The 18,281-nt window shown below is 40.2% G+C and overlaps 2 protein-coding genes across 2 annotated transcripts in view; one reads left to right on the top strand and one right to left on the bottom strand.

Moving 5' to 3' along the window:
• Positions 1–18,281, bottom strand: part of LOC127952178 (zinc-binding protein A33-like) — a 67,376-nt gene that overhangs the window by 32,730 nt on the left and 16,365 nt on the right. The window lies entirely within an intron of this gene.
• On the top strand, positions 789–3,402 carry LOC127952161 (zinc finger BED domain-containing protein 4-like). The gene is made up of 4 exons (XM_052550525.1): positions 789–947; positions 1,328–2,290; positions 2,393–2,584; positions 2,710–3,402. Exons 1-4 carry the CDS (start codon positions 836–838, stop codon positions 3,171–3,173), a joined length of 1,731 nt encoding a protein of 576 aa, XP_052406485.1. The 5' UTR covers positions 789–835; the 3' UTR covers positions 3,174–3,402.

Below are 18,281 nucleotides of genomic sequence, written 5' to 3'. Positions count from 1 at the left end.
AGAATAGACTATTCTAGATTAGAATAGGGATGGCTGACGCGAAACTAACGTTTCGACACAGTGTCGAGATCCCGAAGCGTAGATGTTTCGAAACACTGCTCCGAACTGTGATTCAAAACACCCATGTCACGTGACTATGGCTAAACGAAGCTTCTGCGCGTTTCATAAGTGTCTCGACCGACAGGTGGCACGCTTGCCGAGTCTGCGTTTGATTGACAGGGGCGGGAACAAACCACACAATCGCACATCTGTCTCAACTGCCACAAAGTTTAAAAGAGGAGTTAATGCACCTTCACCTCGTGGGTTTTTGTGAGAGGAGAAAGATTTTGAGATAGCGTTTACGATTTATTGACATTTATAGTGCGATTTAGTTAGTTATATTTAGGTTACATTTAAGTTAAATATATTTAATGATAAACTAAAGACAGTGACAGATAGTTAGGATAGATATAGTGACACATTTATATAGGCTAAGTTAGATATTGACAGATAGCACAGTAGTTAGAGATATAGAATTTAGATAGATTCATATATATATATAGATAGATAGATTCATAGATATATAAATTTATATATAGATTCATATATTAATATATATATATAGAGAGAGAGAGAGAGAGAGATTCATATATATATATATATACTTTCATAAATATATAGATTCATAGATAGATAGATATATATATAGACATTAATAGAATAGATAGAAATGGAGGCTCCACAGAAGAGATGCCGTAAATCTGTGGTGTGGGAGCATTTCCATTTGGAAACCCCAAATAAAGTGAGATGTATGTATTGTGATAGGTAGCTAGCCTACTTCAACAATACATCATCCATGATGCGCCATTTGAGGAGCACTCATCCTGCCATTTTGCAGTGTGCAGAGGATGGTAACATTCCCCCTGTACCTAGGCCTGCTACTGACACTGCTGGGCCATCTAAACAAGGTATACATTGTTTGATATAATATGTACTTCATGTAACACTGTTTAGAAAGTCCATAGTTTTAAATAGACTTAGGCTTGTGTCCACCAGCCTTACAACGTAACGTCAATCTTTTCCAAAACTCCCAATCATGTTGAAAACAGCTTCACTCTGAATATGTAAATGTAACATCTCACAAACTTAGTCACTGTATTACATAGATATTTTTATAGGCTTGAAGACAACATTTTGGTTTTCCTAATTGTTGTAATTTTATATTGTATTTGATCTGTCTTTGCACACTGAGCATAAACTTTTCCAAACTTGAAAAAGCTTTTATTTTTTTTGAAATTTAGTTTTGTGAAAGTACTTTTAATCTTTTATCTTTATTTTCTTTTAAAAGGCAGACAGAGGGAATTGGATGAGGCTCTTGTAGACATGGTGGTAAAGGATTTGCAGCCCTTCACTATCGTGGAGGATGAGGGTTTCATGGCTTTTGTGAACAAACTTGATCCAAGCTATGTCCTCCCATCCCGGAAGGCACTTAAAACGATGGTAACCGAAAGGTACAACATTTCTAAGGAGAAGACAATGGAGGACCTAAAAAAGGCAGATTTTGTTAGCCTTACAGCTGACATGTGGTCCTCCATTAATATGGACGGATACCTTGGTGTTACTTGCCACTACATAACACCAGAGGCAAAGCTGGCAACTGTTGTACTGGGTGTAAGGAGGTTTTACCAAACACACACAGCCCAGCATCTCATGGAGGCTAAAGCTTTGCTAATGGCCGAGTGGGGAATAACCACCAAAGTTCAGTGTATGGTGACTGATAATGCATCCAACATGATCTTAAGTGCCCAGCTACTGAACCTTCGGCATGTCCCATGTTATGCCCACAATTTAAATTTAATTGTAAAAAAGGCCCTAGATCAAACCCCACTCATCAATGAAATACGACAGAAAGCCAGAAAGATAGTGGGGTTATTTAGATCCAGCTGCAAAGCAAAGGACAAGCTTGTGGAGATGCAGGGCTTGATGGGCAGACCAGCTCTGAAACTGATGCAGGAGGTGGACACAAGATGGAACAGCACTTACGACATGTTGCAGCGCTTGTATGAGCAACGAGAGCCAGTGGGTGCAGCGCTATCAAATTTAAACAGTGATACTGCTCCGCTGACAAGTTTTGAGTATAACATTATACAAGAATCATTGTCACTACTGCAGCCTTTCAAACTCGCAACGACAGAGTTGTCAGAGGAACAGAGAGTGTCTGCTTCAAAGCTCATACCACTTTACAGGATGTTGCAGCACAAGCTATCGCAGAAAAAAGGCCAATCAGCACAGGAATCAACTGCACAATTAGGTAGGCCACAATGACCATACTACTGTATGTAATGTATTGGCCACAACTGTCATATTATTTTTTATCAATATAACCAATATGGTTTGCTTGTGTTTTGAACAGGCACACACCTGCAAGAAGGTCTGCACTCAAGATGTGGTGGGTACGAGTCATTCAGAGCCTTGGCTCTGGCTACACTGCTGGACCCAAGGTTCAAAAATGTGGGTTTTGGAAATCCTGCCAAAGCCCAGGAGGCTGAAAAGCAGATCACACTGGAGTGTGCTTCGCTGATGCGTTCAAACACAGCAACTCCTGGTAAGCAGTTTCACTCTTCATCTGACATTATGGAGTTATGTCATCTGAATAATTATGTGACTTATACTTCATATATGCTGTCAGTTTAGACTTAGTAACTAATTGTTGTTTTTACTTTCATTCAGAGCCACAGTCAACATCAGGCCCATCATCATCATCATCATCAACAACAACATCAACAACAGAAACCCAGGACAGTTTATGGGAACTTTTTGATAGTCGTATCCATGAAACCCAGGCGATACACAGTGCCACAGCAGATGCCACAGTAGAAGTTAAAAAGTACCTAAAAGATGCATTTTTGCCAAGAACCCATGATCCACTAAGTTACTGGAAAGAGAGAGCTGTGATTTTTCCTCATTTGTATGTCCTTGCTAAAAAATATCTATGCATGCCAGCAACAAGTGTCCCTTGTGAGAGGATTTTTTCTAAGGCTGGAGAAATTATCAGTAAAAAAAGAAGTAGGCTAAGCCCTTCCACAGCAGAGCAATTAATATTTTTGAATAAAAATCTTAAAAAAAAAAAAAAAAAAATTAGACCATTGTGGATTTATTTGTTTTATTCATTTTTCATGACCAAAATAACCTAGTTATTATTATGATATAGGATTATATAGGATATTATTATAGGATTTTAAAATATCACCACATTAACGAAAACAAAATATTTTTATTTATTTTTAAATGGCTTGTTGTCAAAGTTGTTTCAGATAACATGGGCAATTGGCCACTAGGTGTCACCGTGGAGACGGGTGTCGGTAAAGTTTCGAAGCCTCGAAACAAATACGGCACTTTGCTTCAACTGTTTCAGTGTTTCATGAAGCCTTGCTCTGCCCACCACTAGATTAGAATACACAAAAATATTTCCCTTTCTTTTAAACTAGACAAGGCTAAAGACCAAAAGGATATAAACAACTAGATAAGAGATCGAGATAATTATCAAGCTCAAAGCGATAAATTCTGGTCCAAGAGACAGGTAAACACCAAAAAACAAACCAGCAGAGACACAAGGAAAGAAACCCCAATGTATAGGACTGTACACATGAGGATCAGGTGAAAACAATCAGGCAGACAAGGGCTAAACAAGGGGGCGTGACCAGGGGTAACAAGGAGGTGGGAGAAGTGGAGCACGTGGCAGACACGAACAAAGACAGAACCATGTGCTTAGACACAAAACAAACGAAGAAACATGGAACAGAGACAAGATGGACAGGGCTGTCAGGGCAGGATCCTGACAACGTTATTACAATCACTTCGACTCAGTTTGAAATTAAAACGCTTTATAAATTAATTTAAAACACATCGTTTTTTCTTTCAGGCAATCTAAAAGGTGTGTGTTTGTAACTGGCTCCAAGAAGAACAATTTAAAAGTGATTCAAGCCACAGAATACTAGTAGAAAACAAGCTATTGCTGTTGAAACATGCATCAATTCAATAAAATTATAAAGTGTGTTTTTTGTTATTGCCTCCAAGAACAATATTTTCATTTCATTTTAGGATACCTGCTATTGAATCAAATGTAATCCGTTTTATTTTGAAATCCTATGAGAATAAATCATATGTTGTATCTCAGCTCTGAAGGCTGTGTGTAGTTACTGTATTCTAGAAGATTATCCAGATATTAGTTTCAGTAACAGTGTTTTCTTCCTGAAATCATAATTCGATCGGTCTCCACTCCTGTAGGTGGCAGTATATCTCAAAGGTGCAAACAATGCACATATAGATGGAGATGTTAGAAGAATTGCTGATTGTTTCACACATGTTCAAACATGAGCAGATACAAAAAAGGCCAAAAACAAAGAAACAAAGACCTCATGAAAGATGCTGGTGGGAGAGAAGCTGTTCTGAAAGCATTCATTGCTCACAATCAGTGTTAATTTTGACACGAAATTTTAATTTAGTTTTAGTCTTAGTCTTTTGACTATAATTCTTTTTAGTTTTAGTCAAGTTTTAGTCATCTGATTTGTTTTAATTTTAGTCTTATTTTAGTTTTAATAAATAGTTTTAATATTTTAATAACAGATTTACTAGACAATTTTTTACAGCTGGTATAGGAAACAAACTTAACCAAAATATATAAAACACAAATTCAACTTTATTTCAACACAACTGTGTCTTTATTTCGATTCAAAAGCTTTTATGCAGCAACAAACACTGTCATGATAATGTTAACAATTACTAGCTGCCAACTGACCATCAATAAAAGAAAAATAAAGTTAGGTCCAGGACCTTAAAGCTTACAGCTGAGCTGAACAAGGAGTGCATACATTTAAAGTAAATATTTAATAAGTTGGCAGCTAGGTGGATAAAAAAAGTAACAAGATTTTATAAGGTATTCATTTGTTTAGAAATATTGTATGTTTTAAATACTACAATATTGCTAGATTTGTATGTATAATGATAGGATGTGAACATTCATGTTTCACATGACTAATATAGAAATATTTGTGATATTGTCAACAAGTAGAACATTATAAAATATACTAAACATTAGTATTAATCAAATGTATGTATCATAATATTACGTATTAGTATTGTGCTCTCATCTAACTTGAAGAAGGGGCTATTTTACAGTACTTTTCAGTTCGTAATATTTAATGCTACAACATCTACGCACTGCACTATTCCAATTTTGCTTAGCTCAATGAAAAAAAGAACATCGTTGTGAATTTACATTTGAGAAAATGTCCGGGTGGCTCGTCTGTAAATGTCCTTTCAAATTGGTTGTGTTCTTGCCACGAATGAGCGCTCTGCGTGCTTTACACTTCGTTTTGTTTTGTTCGTCGTCAAACGTGAAGTGAGCTGTGGACATTTTGTCGCTCTTTTAGACATCACCTCTTCGAATGCCGTCTTCCCGGGAGCTCATTTAAAAACTGAAAACCTTCGCTTCACGTCTCAATAAGTCAGGCTCTGATTGGTTCTCTTCTCTCATGCAGTCTGCTCTTGTTTGCCGGTTCTTTTGCTCATTCCTCGCATCTCTCCCGTCTGCTGATTTGATTTTCGTCACAGTCTATTTTCGTCTCGTCCTTTATTCGTTGAGGATAATGTCAGTCAATTTAGTCATAGTTTTAGTCTCCATCAGTGCCTTCTATTTTAGTTTTCGTTTCGTTTTCGTCCGCAAAAATATATTCGTGACGAAAATAATGATGAAAATATTTAGTCAACGAAATTAACACTGCTCACAATATCAGTAAAAAGATAAAAATCCCTACAGAAACATTGTCAAACCTTGCCATTGATGATTTTAATAAGAGCAATGAAAAACTGATCAAATGGCTGATGCTGATATGGAAAATCAACAGGTCAGGTTTCATCCTCAAGTTCTCAGTAAAGGTAAGACAGACTTTGGTGCTGTTTTCATAATCATGTGTTAGATTTTCCTGTGTATTATTCTGCAGTCATTTTCATTCAGGAACAAGGATGTAACATATATTTGATCATTGTTTGCCACTGATGGAAAAGATTGCTAAACTTACTCCACTAAAAGGAAATGTAGTCATGATCTTGTGTGATTAAACTATTTGTCATTACAAGTTCTTACAAATAGTCTTGCGTTTGTGAAATGATGATTATGTGTAAAGTAAATTTCTAATTAAAGCATGACCAGACAGACAGAGGGGTGAAAACAATAAATAAATAAAATATATACAAATAATACAAATATTCTGATAGAAATATACGAACATACGAATCTTAAACTGAATACATCATTAAAAGGTTATTTATGACACCATTAAGGTGCTAAATAGATATATTGGACAGTATGATTCTTTAAGGATCCCTTAAGAAATTGTATTTGGCACAATAAAGGGTTTTTAATTTTTAGGGTTTTTTTTAACCACGTACCTTTAAAAAATGTAGTATCATGTTTTTCGGTGCAACCAAAACCTAAAGTTCGGTGACACGTGATGGCATTAAAATCTGAAATGATCACAAATATCTGTAAGACTAAAGTCTATAAAGAATTGTTTTACTGAACTGAACCTCTTAGGTTTTAACATTTATTTTATCCAAAATGTTCTGTCTTTGTTCTGTTGAACACAAAACCAGATATGAATAGAAATAAAACGGGAAAGATGGAAAAAATGAAGCCTCTGCCTGGTTCAAACCAACTCCAGAGACCATGGACACATGTCATTTATAAAGAATTCAGCCAGGTCTTGATGTGTGTTGTGCTACGCATGGGAATAAAACGAATGGGAATAAACCATGGCTCCACTTCCAGTTGGTGAGCTCATATCAAATCATCTCTCAGGTCCAGCTCTGACGTGTTGGCTCATGGAAACATTAAGGGCTCTTGGTCCATCAAGTGGAGACTGACTTCAGATGGGGACTAATGTCAAGTGTTCTTCAACAAAGAAATATTAACATAGAGCCCAGCGCATTGATTTGAACAAAGCAAACAGTGGCCATCTTCAGTTCCCAGTCTTACATCTTTGCTCTTCACAGTGTGTCAGACAGTTTCTAGAAAGACTGACAACAAAGCTTTAAAAGAGTTGGCCACCTCCTGCTTGGTGTAAATGATGATCTGTCACACAGTGAAGTTACACTTTCATCAGTTTCTGTGGCCTCTGCTATCGTTTGTGTCTTTATTTTTAGATCCCAAACACTGCCACAGTCATCACAAAGTCCAGAGATGAGTCCCATCAGCAGATGATTCCAGACACAGCGATGAAGCCAAAAACAAACCACCACAGCACAAAACTGAGCCAGATAAAACCCAAAATACTGCAGAAGACACAACAGAAGAGGGACTACTTCATATTATTATATTGAGAACGATAATTAACTATAGCATATCATGAAATATCGCGATTCTCACCTTCATAGTTTGTTAGATAATATGCAATTGTCAATGTAGCTATAATGTAATCTATTAACTATGCATTAATAGTAACAGATTTCAGTGTCATGCCATAACATATCTTAATACGACTGACTTTAAATTAAATGTGAATTAAACAATGAAAGTTTATGTGATATAAAAATGTTGTAAGTTAGGCTACTAATCTTTCATTGTTCAGAAAGAGAGTAAAGATCATTTCCACTGACCGTCTAGAGCTCAATCACTCTCAGAAACTCCCAGTAAAATCACCGAAACTGTTCACACTGTCAAATCTCTTAATTACAGATACTCGTACACACATCTGCACTTTGTTGTTTCTGACGAGAGAATTCGCCACAGTGTTGCCAGACGTACCATAATTATCGTATTTGTACGATCATATTTACCTCTGTATGATGTATGATCAATAATGAAAAAATCCCGTAATGTATAATAATTTCAGAAATGTAAATGATGGTAGTTGCAGTCATAGGGCTTCTTTACTCATACAGGAAATCGACTCATTACAGACACTTTAAATGTGTTCGTGTGCACCTCAGGGTGTGTATACAGGAGCGTTCCCTGCTTTAAAACCAATGAGCACTAGTTAGGGTCCATGACAGCAAGAACCCCTTCAACATCTGATGTTTAAAGCAATGCAGTTAAAAAGATTCTTCCTCCAATGAGGTTTGAGCTCGTTGTGCCATATTACCAGTGATTGGTGCTATTACAGATGACAAACCACATCCATGAGTTACACCTAAAGCCTGTGTGCTCACTATTATGAATATGAGACTATTGATAACCATATTGTATTCTGTTTTTACAATGACCACAATTATTAAAAGAGGGGTGCTTTTGATTAAACAATCATGCTGAAATAGCCTACTTAGGAAAGCTACATAAGTGTAATTAATTTAAGATTACTGTGTCATTCATTATTCCAGTAATTCCTCAGTTAACAAACAATACTACTCATTGTAATCTATTAAAACTCACTATTGAGTGTTGGTTCTTGACTTCTTGATTTTAACCTTTTAAAATGCTTACTTTATTTCCTACAGATGAACTGAGGACATGATTGTAATAGCAATTGGTTTTTAATGAGTACTGTTTTTTTTAGACTGCTTTAATATTTTTCCTATTAAGATGTAATAACTGAAGGCTTAATTTAGAGGGTTTTGTAATCTTTTGTAAAATTTTGTATCTTCTGCTTTAATATCATCCTGAATTACATTTGTATTGCTGAATATAATTCACATTTGGTTTTAATATTGTTTTAATGGCTTGACTATTGTTTTGAAAGGTTCAGCTGTATTACATGACGTTTTCATTAATGAACACAATTTTAAATGCTCTTAAATAGTATTTAACACACTTGTTTTAATGACTTTGGCTAGAAATATTCCTCAGGTTTGTGCTGGATTGCTGCTCAACATGTAAAGGAGCAGATGAGAGTATAAGAGCTGACCAACGACTGCTTATGATTTAATCTCAAATTATAAAGTAGAACTACTCAGTTCAGATGAGTATTATTCATGTGTTAATAGATACATGGTGCATTATTGACCCTGATGATGAGGATTTGTTTTAGTGTCACAAGCTTCCAGTACACAGAGACAACAACTACACACAGATCATAAGAATAAGATGTGAATAATAAATACATATGTGTACATATAAAGAAGACACACACTCAGAGAAGGAAAATAAAGGTGTGCTATAGATAAAATACTGTAGAATATCAAGAGAATAAAAAATGATGCTGTAGGGATGTATTAGGATGTAAAGTGATGAATAGTATGAGGTTATTGCACAACGGGAGAAGATTGAACTGTTCATGAGCTAGATCTATAGATGTGTACACTGAATGTTTTTAAAGAATTTTATTAAGCTCGTAAAGCCTGTATTTACTTGATCAAAAATACAGAACAAAACTGTTATTTTGTGAAATAGCCTATGATTGCAACTGAACATAACAATTTACTAGAAGTGTAATTTATTTCTGTGATGTGCAGCTGTTTTCAGCCGTACATCACAGCCGTACATCACAGCCGATTTCATTCAATGTTTTATAGCATTATATTCATCTGTCACGGTCTTACTCAGTAAATATTGAAGATATCCAGGTTACATTTTCACAGAATGATTTACCTTATTATCATCATTATATAACTGATAGAAAATATTACCTTTGAACAGAACTTTACACATGATTTCATATTCAACTGAGATTATTATAATACAGAAATAATGATTATATCTTTATGATTTCCCTCACTGTTTCTCTAGTTTGAATCACAAAGCTGAAATGCTGCCTAATTATTAAAAATATATAACAGTAGATATTATTCCATGATAATGCAATTCAAAGCAGCTTCTGACTATAACTGAATATAAATGAATCTGTTTTCAGTTTGTGTCCCTCACTGTTTCTGTCTGAACGTCCAGTCTTGATGAATCAATCAGACACAGAATGACTGACAGTGATGAGAGTCTCATAATTCATAATCATCTGTGTTGTGTTCACTCTTGATCATGATCTGTTGATTGTGTGTCCAAACACGGCTCTTCTGATTCATCAGCACAGTTTCACTGATGATTTATAACCAGAAACACTAAACCCAGGACAGAGCGTCTGAGTGAATGTGGTCTGGACTGTGTGGATGAGGCTCATTGTGTTTCTGGAGACGCTGTAGAAGGACAGAGTTCCTGCGCTGTGATCCACAAACACTCCTGTCCTCCTGATATAATCATCATCATCATCATCATCATCAAACACTCCTGTTCTACTGCTGATGGGCTTCACAGAGAGAACAGTCTGTATCTCATTATTTTGTCTGCAGGTAGTTTCACTCTTAACGTGTGTGTGTGTGTGTGTGGGCATGTTTTTGTGTCATATCAGGACACAACTCTGTATAATGACATGGGTATGACACAGGTATTACAAGGAGAGGGAGACTTATGAGCACATAACCCATGTCCCCATTTTTCAAAACACTTATAAATCATACAGAATGAGTTTTTTTGAGAAAGTAAAAATGCACAAAGTTTCCTGTGAGGGTTAGGGTTAGGTGTAGGGTTGGTGAAGGGCCATAGAATATACAGTTTGTACAGTATAAAAACCATTACACCTATGGGATGAACACACTTTACACTAAAACAAACGTGTGTGTGTCGGTGTGTGTGTGTGTGTGTGTGTGTGTGTGTGTGTGTTTGGAGCAGGCGAGGAGTCACTGAGCAGGTTTGAGCAGATCACAGGTTCACTGATGTGTGTTCAGGAAACGAAGAGGCGTCTAATCGCTGTGAATTCATCGAATGCCGCAGTATCAGCTGTGCAACATGCTTCGACTGGAGATTGTGTGTAACTTGTACACGCAGGAACAGAACATCATTTCTCACTGGAGCACATCCAGAGAGCAGCATATGGCATACATCATACATCACTCCTCATCTCACATATTATCACGTTCACTGCTCTCCTTTCCTGCCAGAGATCTGCTTCAGGAAGGTTGTAGCTAAAACAGATACAGCTAAATTCATAAACTAACAATAAATTAATTATTGCTGTTCAGTGTGACAAAAAGTACAGTATACTGATGTGTGCATTCCCAGTAGTTTTAGCTGTATCCCTTCTAGCCTTAACCCAGGAACAACTCCCCGTTCCCTTTTATCAGCTGCTATCAGTAGTTACACACTTCCTTTGTGACGTTCATGAAGAATACAAGTAAACCGAATTCATTCTGAATTGAGCAGAGTTTTAATCTGTTCAGATAGCTTAACATCAGTGATGTCAATACTGGCTTAATATTTCTATCCCTCTTTACCACTTCTGATCTTGTTTGCTTTTTACTGAACAGCTTTATCATATTTGTGTTAGGGATCCCTGGAAATATTAAATATTAACAATTAATTAAAGCTTCAGGTTGTGACAGTGTCACATGTTTTCCTGATTTGCCGTAAATCTCCATCACCTACTTTCAGGTGGAGCGGCGTTTACCATATCAACATTATATAGAAAAATAATGTGAAAAAATTCTGAAATCTTTTGAAGATATCGCTGAACTTTTTACCACAGTAAGTGTACAATTCTGACTTACATTTTTCATCTTAGTTTTCATTATTGATTTAAAATGAGACAAATGTGCTATTATTTTAACCTCCAATCAGATATTTATCAGTTCAGATCGTTTTTTAAAGCTTTGATAACTAGCAGAAGACACCAACCAGTTTTAAACTGCAGTTGCACACTGATTTATACTATTTACTTTCATTTGAATGAGAAATGATGAGAAACAGGTGAATAAAGACTGACAGTCAATATTTAATGTTCATAAATGATTATTTCAGGACATGTCAAACATTTTTACTCGTTTATGTGGGTCGTCCCAAGTTTCAATGTGTTTGTCAAACTCAAATCAGATTATCTGTAATTCCTAAAATTCTTATTTATTTAGAAAAAAATAATAATTTGTTAATTTTATTAACAAAAAATATTTAGTTTGTCTTGTATATTTTTTAATTTGATCAGATAACGTTTTAATGATCATGTTATAACGTGCCCCTCAGATGTTATAATGTACCCCACCTACGGGGCATGTTGTCACATTTCACTTCACTTTTTGGGGGTAAATAAAGAAAAACATATATACTGTAATTAGAGGATAAATAATTGATTTACACAAACTGAGAAAGTTTCGCTCTCCTCTAGTGTGTACACAGAGTGCTGTGCTTAATAATTTGCTGTGCTTTCACAAGTGTGTGTGCATTATTGACCATCTCTGTCACATATGTATAAAACTTGATTGAACAACAATCTTCATTTCTAATTCAACATTTACATTGTTATTGAAAATTGTATTAAGAATGGACTTTGCTTTCATTTAAAAGGTTCATTTTGTTAATGTAAATTATTAATTTAAATGATAGACAAACACAAACTGGCTGCTCAATGCAAATGTAATTTACAGAATCAGGTGATTATGTTCGTTCATTCAATTCAATTCAATTCAAGTTTATTTGTATAGCGCTTTTTACAAAATAAATCGTTACAAAGCAACTTTACAGAAAATTATGTTTCTACAATATTTAGTAGTAGCTAGTAGTTTGTGCACATTTGACAGGATTTTAGAAAAAATAATAATAATAATACAAGACGTAGTCAGCTAGACGATGAACTATCAATATTATTAATTAAGTTATTATATGATTCAGTCACACATTTAGCAATAATTGTTAGTTCTGTTTGTTGATTCAAGGTTAGCATCATCTGGGGTCCTCTGAGGGTCAGCATCATCTCTTCTCAGGTGTTCTGGATCCAGACTGGAGCTTGTGTAAATCCTAGTTACCACGGGATGTAAATCCCGTGGCGAAACATAGAAACAAAATACAGACATCATTAGCTGTCATGGAACGTTCTGCTACGCCCTCCTCTGGCGGTATCAGATCCCTCTCTCCTGAATATTAGGACTGCATTTCCCAGTGTCCCTCTCCCCAATCATCCCCGTCTAACCCTGCTTAATTACCTTGATTACCTTCTAGTATTTTCACCTGCACCTTGTGTTCTCCCCTTTATATTGACTGCTATTCCCTTTTATATTTTGTGAAGTTTTGATTTACCCCTGGTCTGTATTGTTAGTATCTCTGATCGTTGTAACCCTATTGAGGAGTTTATCTAAGTTCTCTACGAACGTCTGCTTAAGTTCCTTTTCATTGCCAGCCTGAGTTTATGTCAGCTGTTCTCTGCTTACTCACCTGTATTAATAAACTGCTGCAGATGGATCTAACTGACTCCGCCGTTTCATCACAGAAAACTTCACCAACTCAAGATCCAGCAGAGTTTCGTCACCTCGCCAATGAGGTTTCATCCCAGGCAGCGGTGCTCGCTTCACATCAGCGGCAGCTGGTAAAACTAACCTCGCTCACAGAGGAACTTGTCAGATCTGTTCAGGCACTAACCCCGCAGATTGCAGCGGCTAATCAGGTCGCAGCTCCCACCGCACCTGTCCCTCCGCTGCCAGTCGTGAGTACGATCTCAAACAATCCAAGATTATCCCTGCCTGAAAAGTATGACGGTTCACCCTCCACTTGCAAGGGATTTTTGTTGCAGTGCGAGCTCTATCTAAGCCAGCAGGCTCCAGAACATCGCACCGATGAGGGCCGCATCTTTCTCATCTGCACCCTGCTTACGGGAAAAGCGCTGGAGTGGGCAACGGCACTATGGTCAGGAGGTCAGCTCACGTCTATTTCCTATGATGCTTTTGTCACCCTATTCAGGGAGGTGTTTGAGCACCCAGCTGGAGGAAAGGATCCAGGGGAACTGTTACTCGCCCTGCGGCAAGGGAATTCCACTGCAGCGGATTACACTCTCTCCTTTCGTACGCTCGCCGCTCAGACCGGCTGGGGGGAGGATCCTCTCAAACTACTGTATCGGAAGGGGTTGAATACGGAGCTGCAGGGGGAACTTGCTTGTCGTGATGATGGAAAGACTCTCAGTCAGATCATGGAACTTGCCATCCGGCTCGATCATCTCATCCGGGCTCGCCGCACTCCAGTCAGGACCAGCCTGAATTTCAACCCGGTATGCACCTCAGAGCCCGAGCCCATGCAGATTGGATACACCCAGCTCTCCGAGGCGGAACGTGAGAGGAGAAGGCGCAATCATTTATGCATGTACTGCGGTCTGGCTGGTCATTTCAGGGCTTCCTGCCCGGTGAAACCCACTTCTCGGAACCCCGCTGCGGTGAGTCCACGTTCACTCTCTTCCCAAGCTCTCATTGTGGAAATTTCGTTAATTATTAATGGGCAGGTTATAAAATCGAGGGCTTTTATAGACTCGGGAGCTGCTGGAAATTTTATTGACGCAACCTTTGCAAGAACTCATAAAATCTCTCTCCGCTCTTGTGAACCCTCTGTGACAGTGACAGCTTTGGACGGGCGCCCCCTGGGGACAGGGGAGCGCCAGTATATCACACCACCTCTCACCCTCAGCATCGGCTCGCAACATAGGGAGACCATCCAATTCTACACTATTCATTCACCACTTCATCCTATGATTCTGGGGTTTCCGTGGCTGGAGAGACACAACCCGCAAATTTCCTGGTCTGAGAGGAGGATTACCCAGTGGTCTTCGTCGTGTCTGAATAAATGCATGCCCGCTGTCCAGGGTCCTGAATTGAGTGCCAGCCCCTCCGTGGACGTTAATCTACAGGAAATCCCCGCTGTTTACCATGACCTTGCCCAAGCATTCAGCGAGCGGGAAGCCTCACACTTACCTCCCCATCGTGCTGTTGACTGTGCTATTGAGCTCCTGCCGGGTACCATGCCACCACGCGGTCGTGTATACCCCCTATCTCAGCCAGAGACCGAGGCCATGAATTTGATAGAGGAACAGCTTGCCAAAGGCTTCATTACCCCCTCAACATCTCCTGCTTCTGCCGGTTTCTTTTTTGTCAAGAAGAAGGATGGGGGTCTCCGACCGTGCATAGACTATCGGGGTCTCAACGAGATAACCGTCAAATACCGGTATCCTCTTCCTCTGGTCCCAGCTGCTCTTGAAATGCTCCGCACGGCCCGATATTTCACAAAGCTCGACCTACGAAATGCTTACAACCTTATTCGTATTCGGGAGGGTGATGAGTGGAAGACGGCGTTTTCAACAACCACCGGCCATTATCAATATCGGGTCATGCCGTTCGGCCTTTCCAACAGTCCTTCAGTTTTTCAAGCGTTTGTCAACGAGATCTTCAGAGACCTGCTCAATCGGAGTGTAATTGTGTATATTGACGACATCCTGATTTATTCAGACAACCTTGAAACGCACGTTCAGGATGTGCGAGCTGTTCTCAAACGCCTCATCGAGCACCAGTTGTATGCCAAGATACAGAAGTGCGAATTTCATCAGACGCGGATCTCGTTCTTGGGTTACATCATCAGCGCAGACGGAGTTGTGATGGATGACAAAAAGGTACAAGCTGTGGTTAACTGGCCTCGTCCCACGTCAGTAAAAGAGCTTCAGCGCTTCTTGGGCTTCGCAAACTTTTACCGCCGATTCATTCGAAATTTCAGCATGATTGTGGCTCCTCTCACTTCTTTACTCCAAGGAGGAGGAGGACGTTTCCGCTGGTCATCGGAATGCACTGCGGCATTTGAGAGTTTAAAGAAGAGATTCACCACATCACCCATTCTCCATCACCCAGATCCTGAGAGAGAGTTTATTGTGGAAGTGGATGCTTCTAACACGGGCGTGGGTGCCATTCTGTCACAACGTCATGGTAGTCCAGCTAAAATGTACCCCTGCGCATTTTATTCCCGTATACTCAATGCAGCCGAGCGCAACTATGATGTGGGCGATCGAGAACTTCTGGCGATGAAGGCTGCCTTTGAAGAGTGGAGGCACTGGCTGGAGGGGGCGTGTCATCCTTTCACTGTGTTTACGGACCACAGAAATCTGGAGTATCTCAAATCCGCCAAATGTCTGAATGCTCGCCAGGCGCGCTGGTCTCTCTTCTTCTCCCGATTTAATTTCAGAGTCACTTTCAGACCAGGTTCTAAGAACGGCAAGGCGGATGCTCTCTCACGCCAGTTCGACCGTAAGGACGAGTGTTCTGAACCAGTTCCCATTCTGCCCTCATCTCTCATTGTCGCACCAGTACAGTGGGATCTAATCACGGAGGTTTCTACAGCTCAGCAAAAACAGCCCGTACCACCGGAATGTCCGGGGGACCGCCTCTTTGTTCCTCCCGAGCTCCGCGACCGTGTCCTCCAATGGGTTCATTGCACTCCCAGCGCGGGGCATCCAGGTATCACGGCCACCACTCAGCTAGTCTCCAATCGCTTCTGGTGGCCTTCCCTTCGAGCTGACGTGATCAAGTTTGTTCATCAGTGTTCCACCTGTAACATGGTCAAGTCTTCTCACCTGAAACCAGCTGGTCTCTTACAGCCTCTGCCGGTACCGCAACGCCCTTGGTCCCATATCGCCGTGGATTTTGTCACGGACCTTCCTCAGTCCCAGGGTTTCAACACCATCCTCTCGGTAATAGACCGGTTTTCAAAATCATGCCGTTTCATCCCTTTGTCTGGTCTTCCCACAGCCTTAAAGACCGCCGAGGCCCTCCTCAATTATGTGTTTCGGCTTTTTGGCCTTCCTGAGGACATTGTAACTGACCAAGGCCCTCAGTTTACTTCTCGTGTATGGAGGGAACTATGCTCAAAGCTCAATATTAACGTAAGCCTCACCTCGGGCTACCATCCTCAGGCCAACGGGCAGGTTGAGAGGTTGAATCAGGACCTAACTCGTTTCCTACGGACCTATTGCCATCAAAATCAGCAGGAGTGGAGTCGTTTCCTTGTGTGGGCTGAATACGCGCAGAATTCGTTAGTTAAGCACGCCACTGGACTGACACCGTTTCAGTGTGTCCTGGGATTTCAGCCTCCGCTCTTCCCGTGGGCGGGCGAGCCCTCCGATCTCCCGGCGGTAGATTCCTGGCTTCGGCGCAGCGAGACCACTTGGGATGCTGCTCATGTGCATTTACAGCGGGCCATTCGCAAATATCAGCACTACGCGGATCGCAGGCGACGCGGGGGTCCCCGGTACCGTCCCGGGCAGTGGGTGTGGCTTTCAGCCCGAGATCTCCGTCTCAAACTACCCAGCAAGAAATTATCCCCTCGCTTCATTGGTCCTTTCAAGATTCTGCGCCAGATCACCCCGGTCTCATTTAGGTTGGCTCTTCCCTCTCATTACAAAATCTCACCTACCTTTCATGTGTCTCTTTTCAGACCCGCAGTCACCCCCAGGAGAGAGGAGGGTCAGGAGGGGAACACACAGGTGCAGAATCCTCCCATTGAGGTTGGCGGTGCGGAGGCCTACCGGGTGCGAGCAGTACTGGACTCCAGACGACGTGGTGGGGCTTTACAGTACCTTATTGACTGGGAGGGGTACGGTCCAGAGGAACGGTCCTGGGTCAGGTCGCAGGACATTCTGGACCCCTCTCTACTTACCAGCTTTCATCGTGACCATCCTGACCGACCTGCTCCCAGACCCCAAGGAAGACCCCACCGACGTTCTGGTCCTCGCTTCCGGAGCCGCTCGCAGGGGAGGGGCTATGTCATGGAACGTTCTGCTACGCCCTCCTCTGGCGGTATCAGATCCCTCTCTCCTGAATATTAGGACTGCATTTCCCAGTGTCCCTCTCCCCAATCATCCCCGTCTAACCCTGCTTAATTACCTTGATTACCTTCTAGTATTTTCACCTGCACCTTGTGTTCTCCCCTTTATATTGACTGCTATTCCCTTTTATATTTTGTGAAGTTTTGATTTACCCCTGGTCTGTATTGTTAGTATCTCTGATCGTTGTAACCCTATTGAGGAGTTTATCTAAGTTCTCTACGAACGTCTGCTTAAGTTCCTTTTCATTGCCAGCCTGAGTTTATGTCAGCTGTTCTCTGCTTACTCACCTGTATTAATAAACTGCTGCAGATGGATCTAACTGACTCCGCCGTTTCATCACATTAGCATAGCTGCTGATCCAACAAAGTAAAATTAGTTTAACCCAAGCTAATGAATAAAAATGCACATTTGATCAGATGCAACTACACTCACAATTAAAAAGATACATTATTCGAATGCTTGGCAAAAGAGATGTGTTTTTAATCTAGATTTAAACAGAGAGAGTGTGTCTGAACCCCGAACATTATCAGGAAGGCTATTCCAGAGTTTGGGAGCCAAATGTGAGAAAGCTCTACCTCCTTTAGAGGACTTTGCTATCCTAGGAACGACCAAAAGTCCCGCGTTTTGTGACCTTAGGGTGCGTGATGGGTTGTAGTGTGGTAGAAGGTTAGTTAGGTACGCTGGAGCTAAACCATTTAGGGCCTT

This window comes from Carassius gibelio, chromosome B3, assembly GCF_023724105.1.
Source record: "Carassius gibelio isolate Cgi1373 ecotype wild population from Czech Republic chromosome B3, carGib1.2-hapl.c, whole genome shotgun sequence".
NCBI lineage: Eukaryota > Metazoa > Chordata > Actinopteri > Cypriniformes > Cyprinidae > Carassius > Carassius gibelio.
The sequence above is the reverse complement of the archived record's forward strand: the minus strand, read 5'-3'. Positions and strand labels throughout refer to the sequence as shown.

What these genes read in the sequence shown, in the direction of transcription:
- LOC127952161 (XM_052550525.1), top strand. Translation starts at nt 836, where the DNA reads ATGATGCGCCATTTGAGGAGCACTCATCCTGCCATTTTGCAGTGTGCA. An exon ending in GGAATCAACTGCACAATTAG is followed by an intron (nt 2,291 to 2,392) that starts GTAGGCCACAAT and finishes TGTTTTGAACAG; the next exon opens with GCACACACCTGCAAGAAGGT. An exon ending in TTCAAACACAGCAACTCCTG is followed by an intron (nt 2,585 to 2,709) that starts GTAAGCAGTTTC and finishes ACTTTCATTCAG; the next exon opens with AGCCACAGTCAACATCAGGC.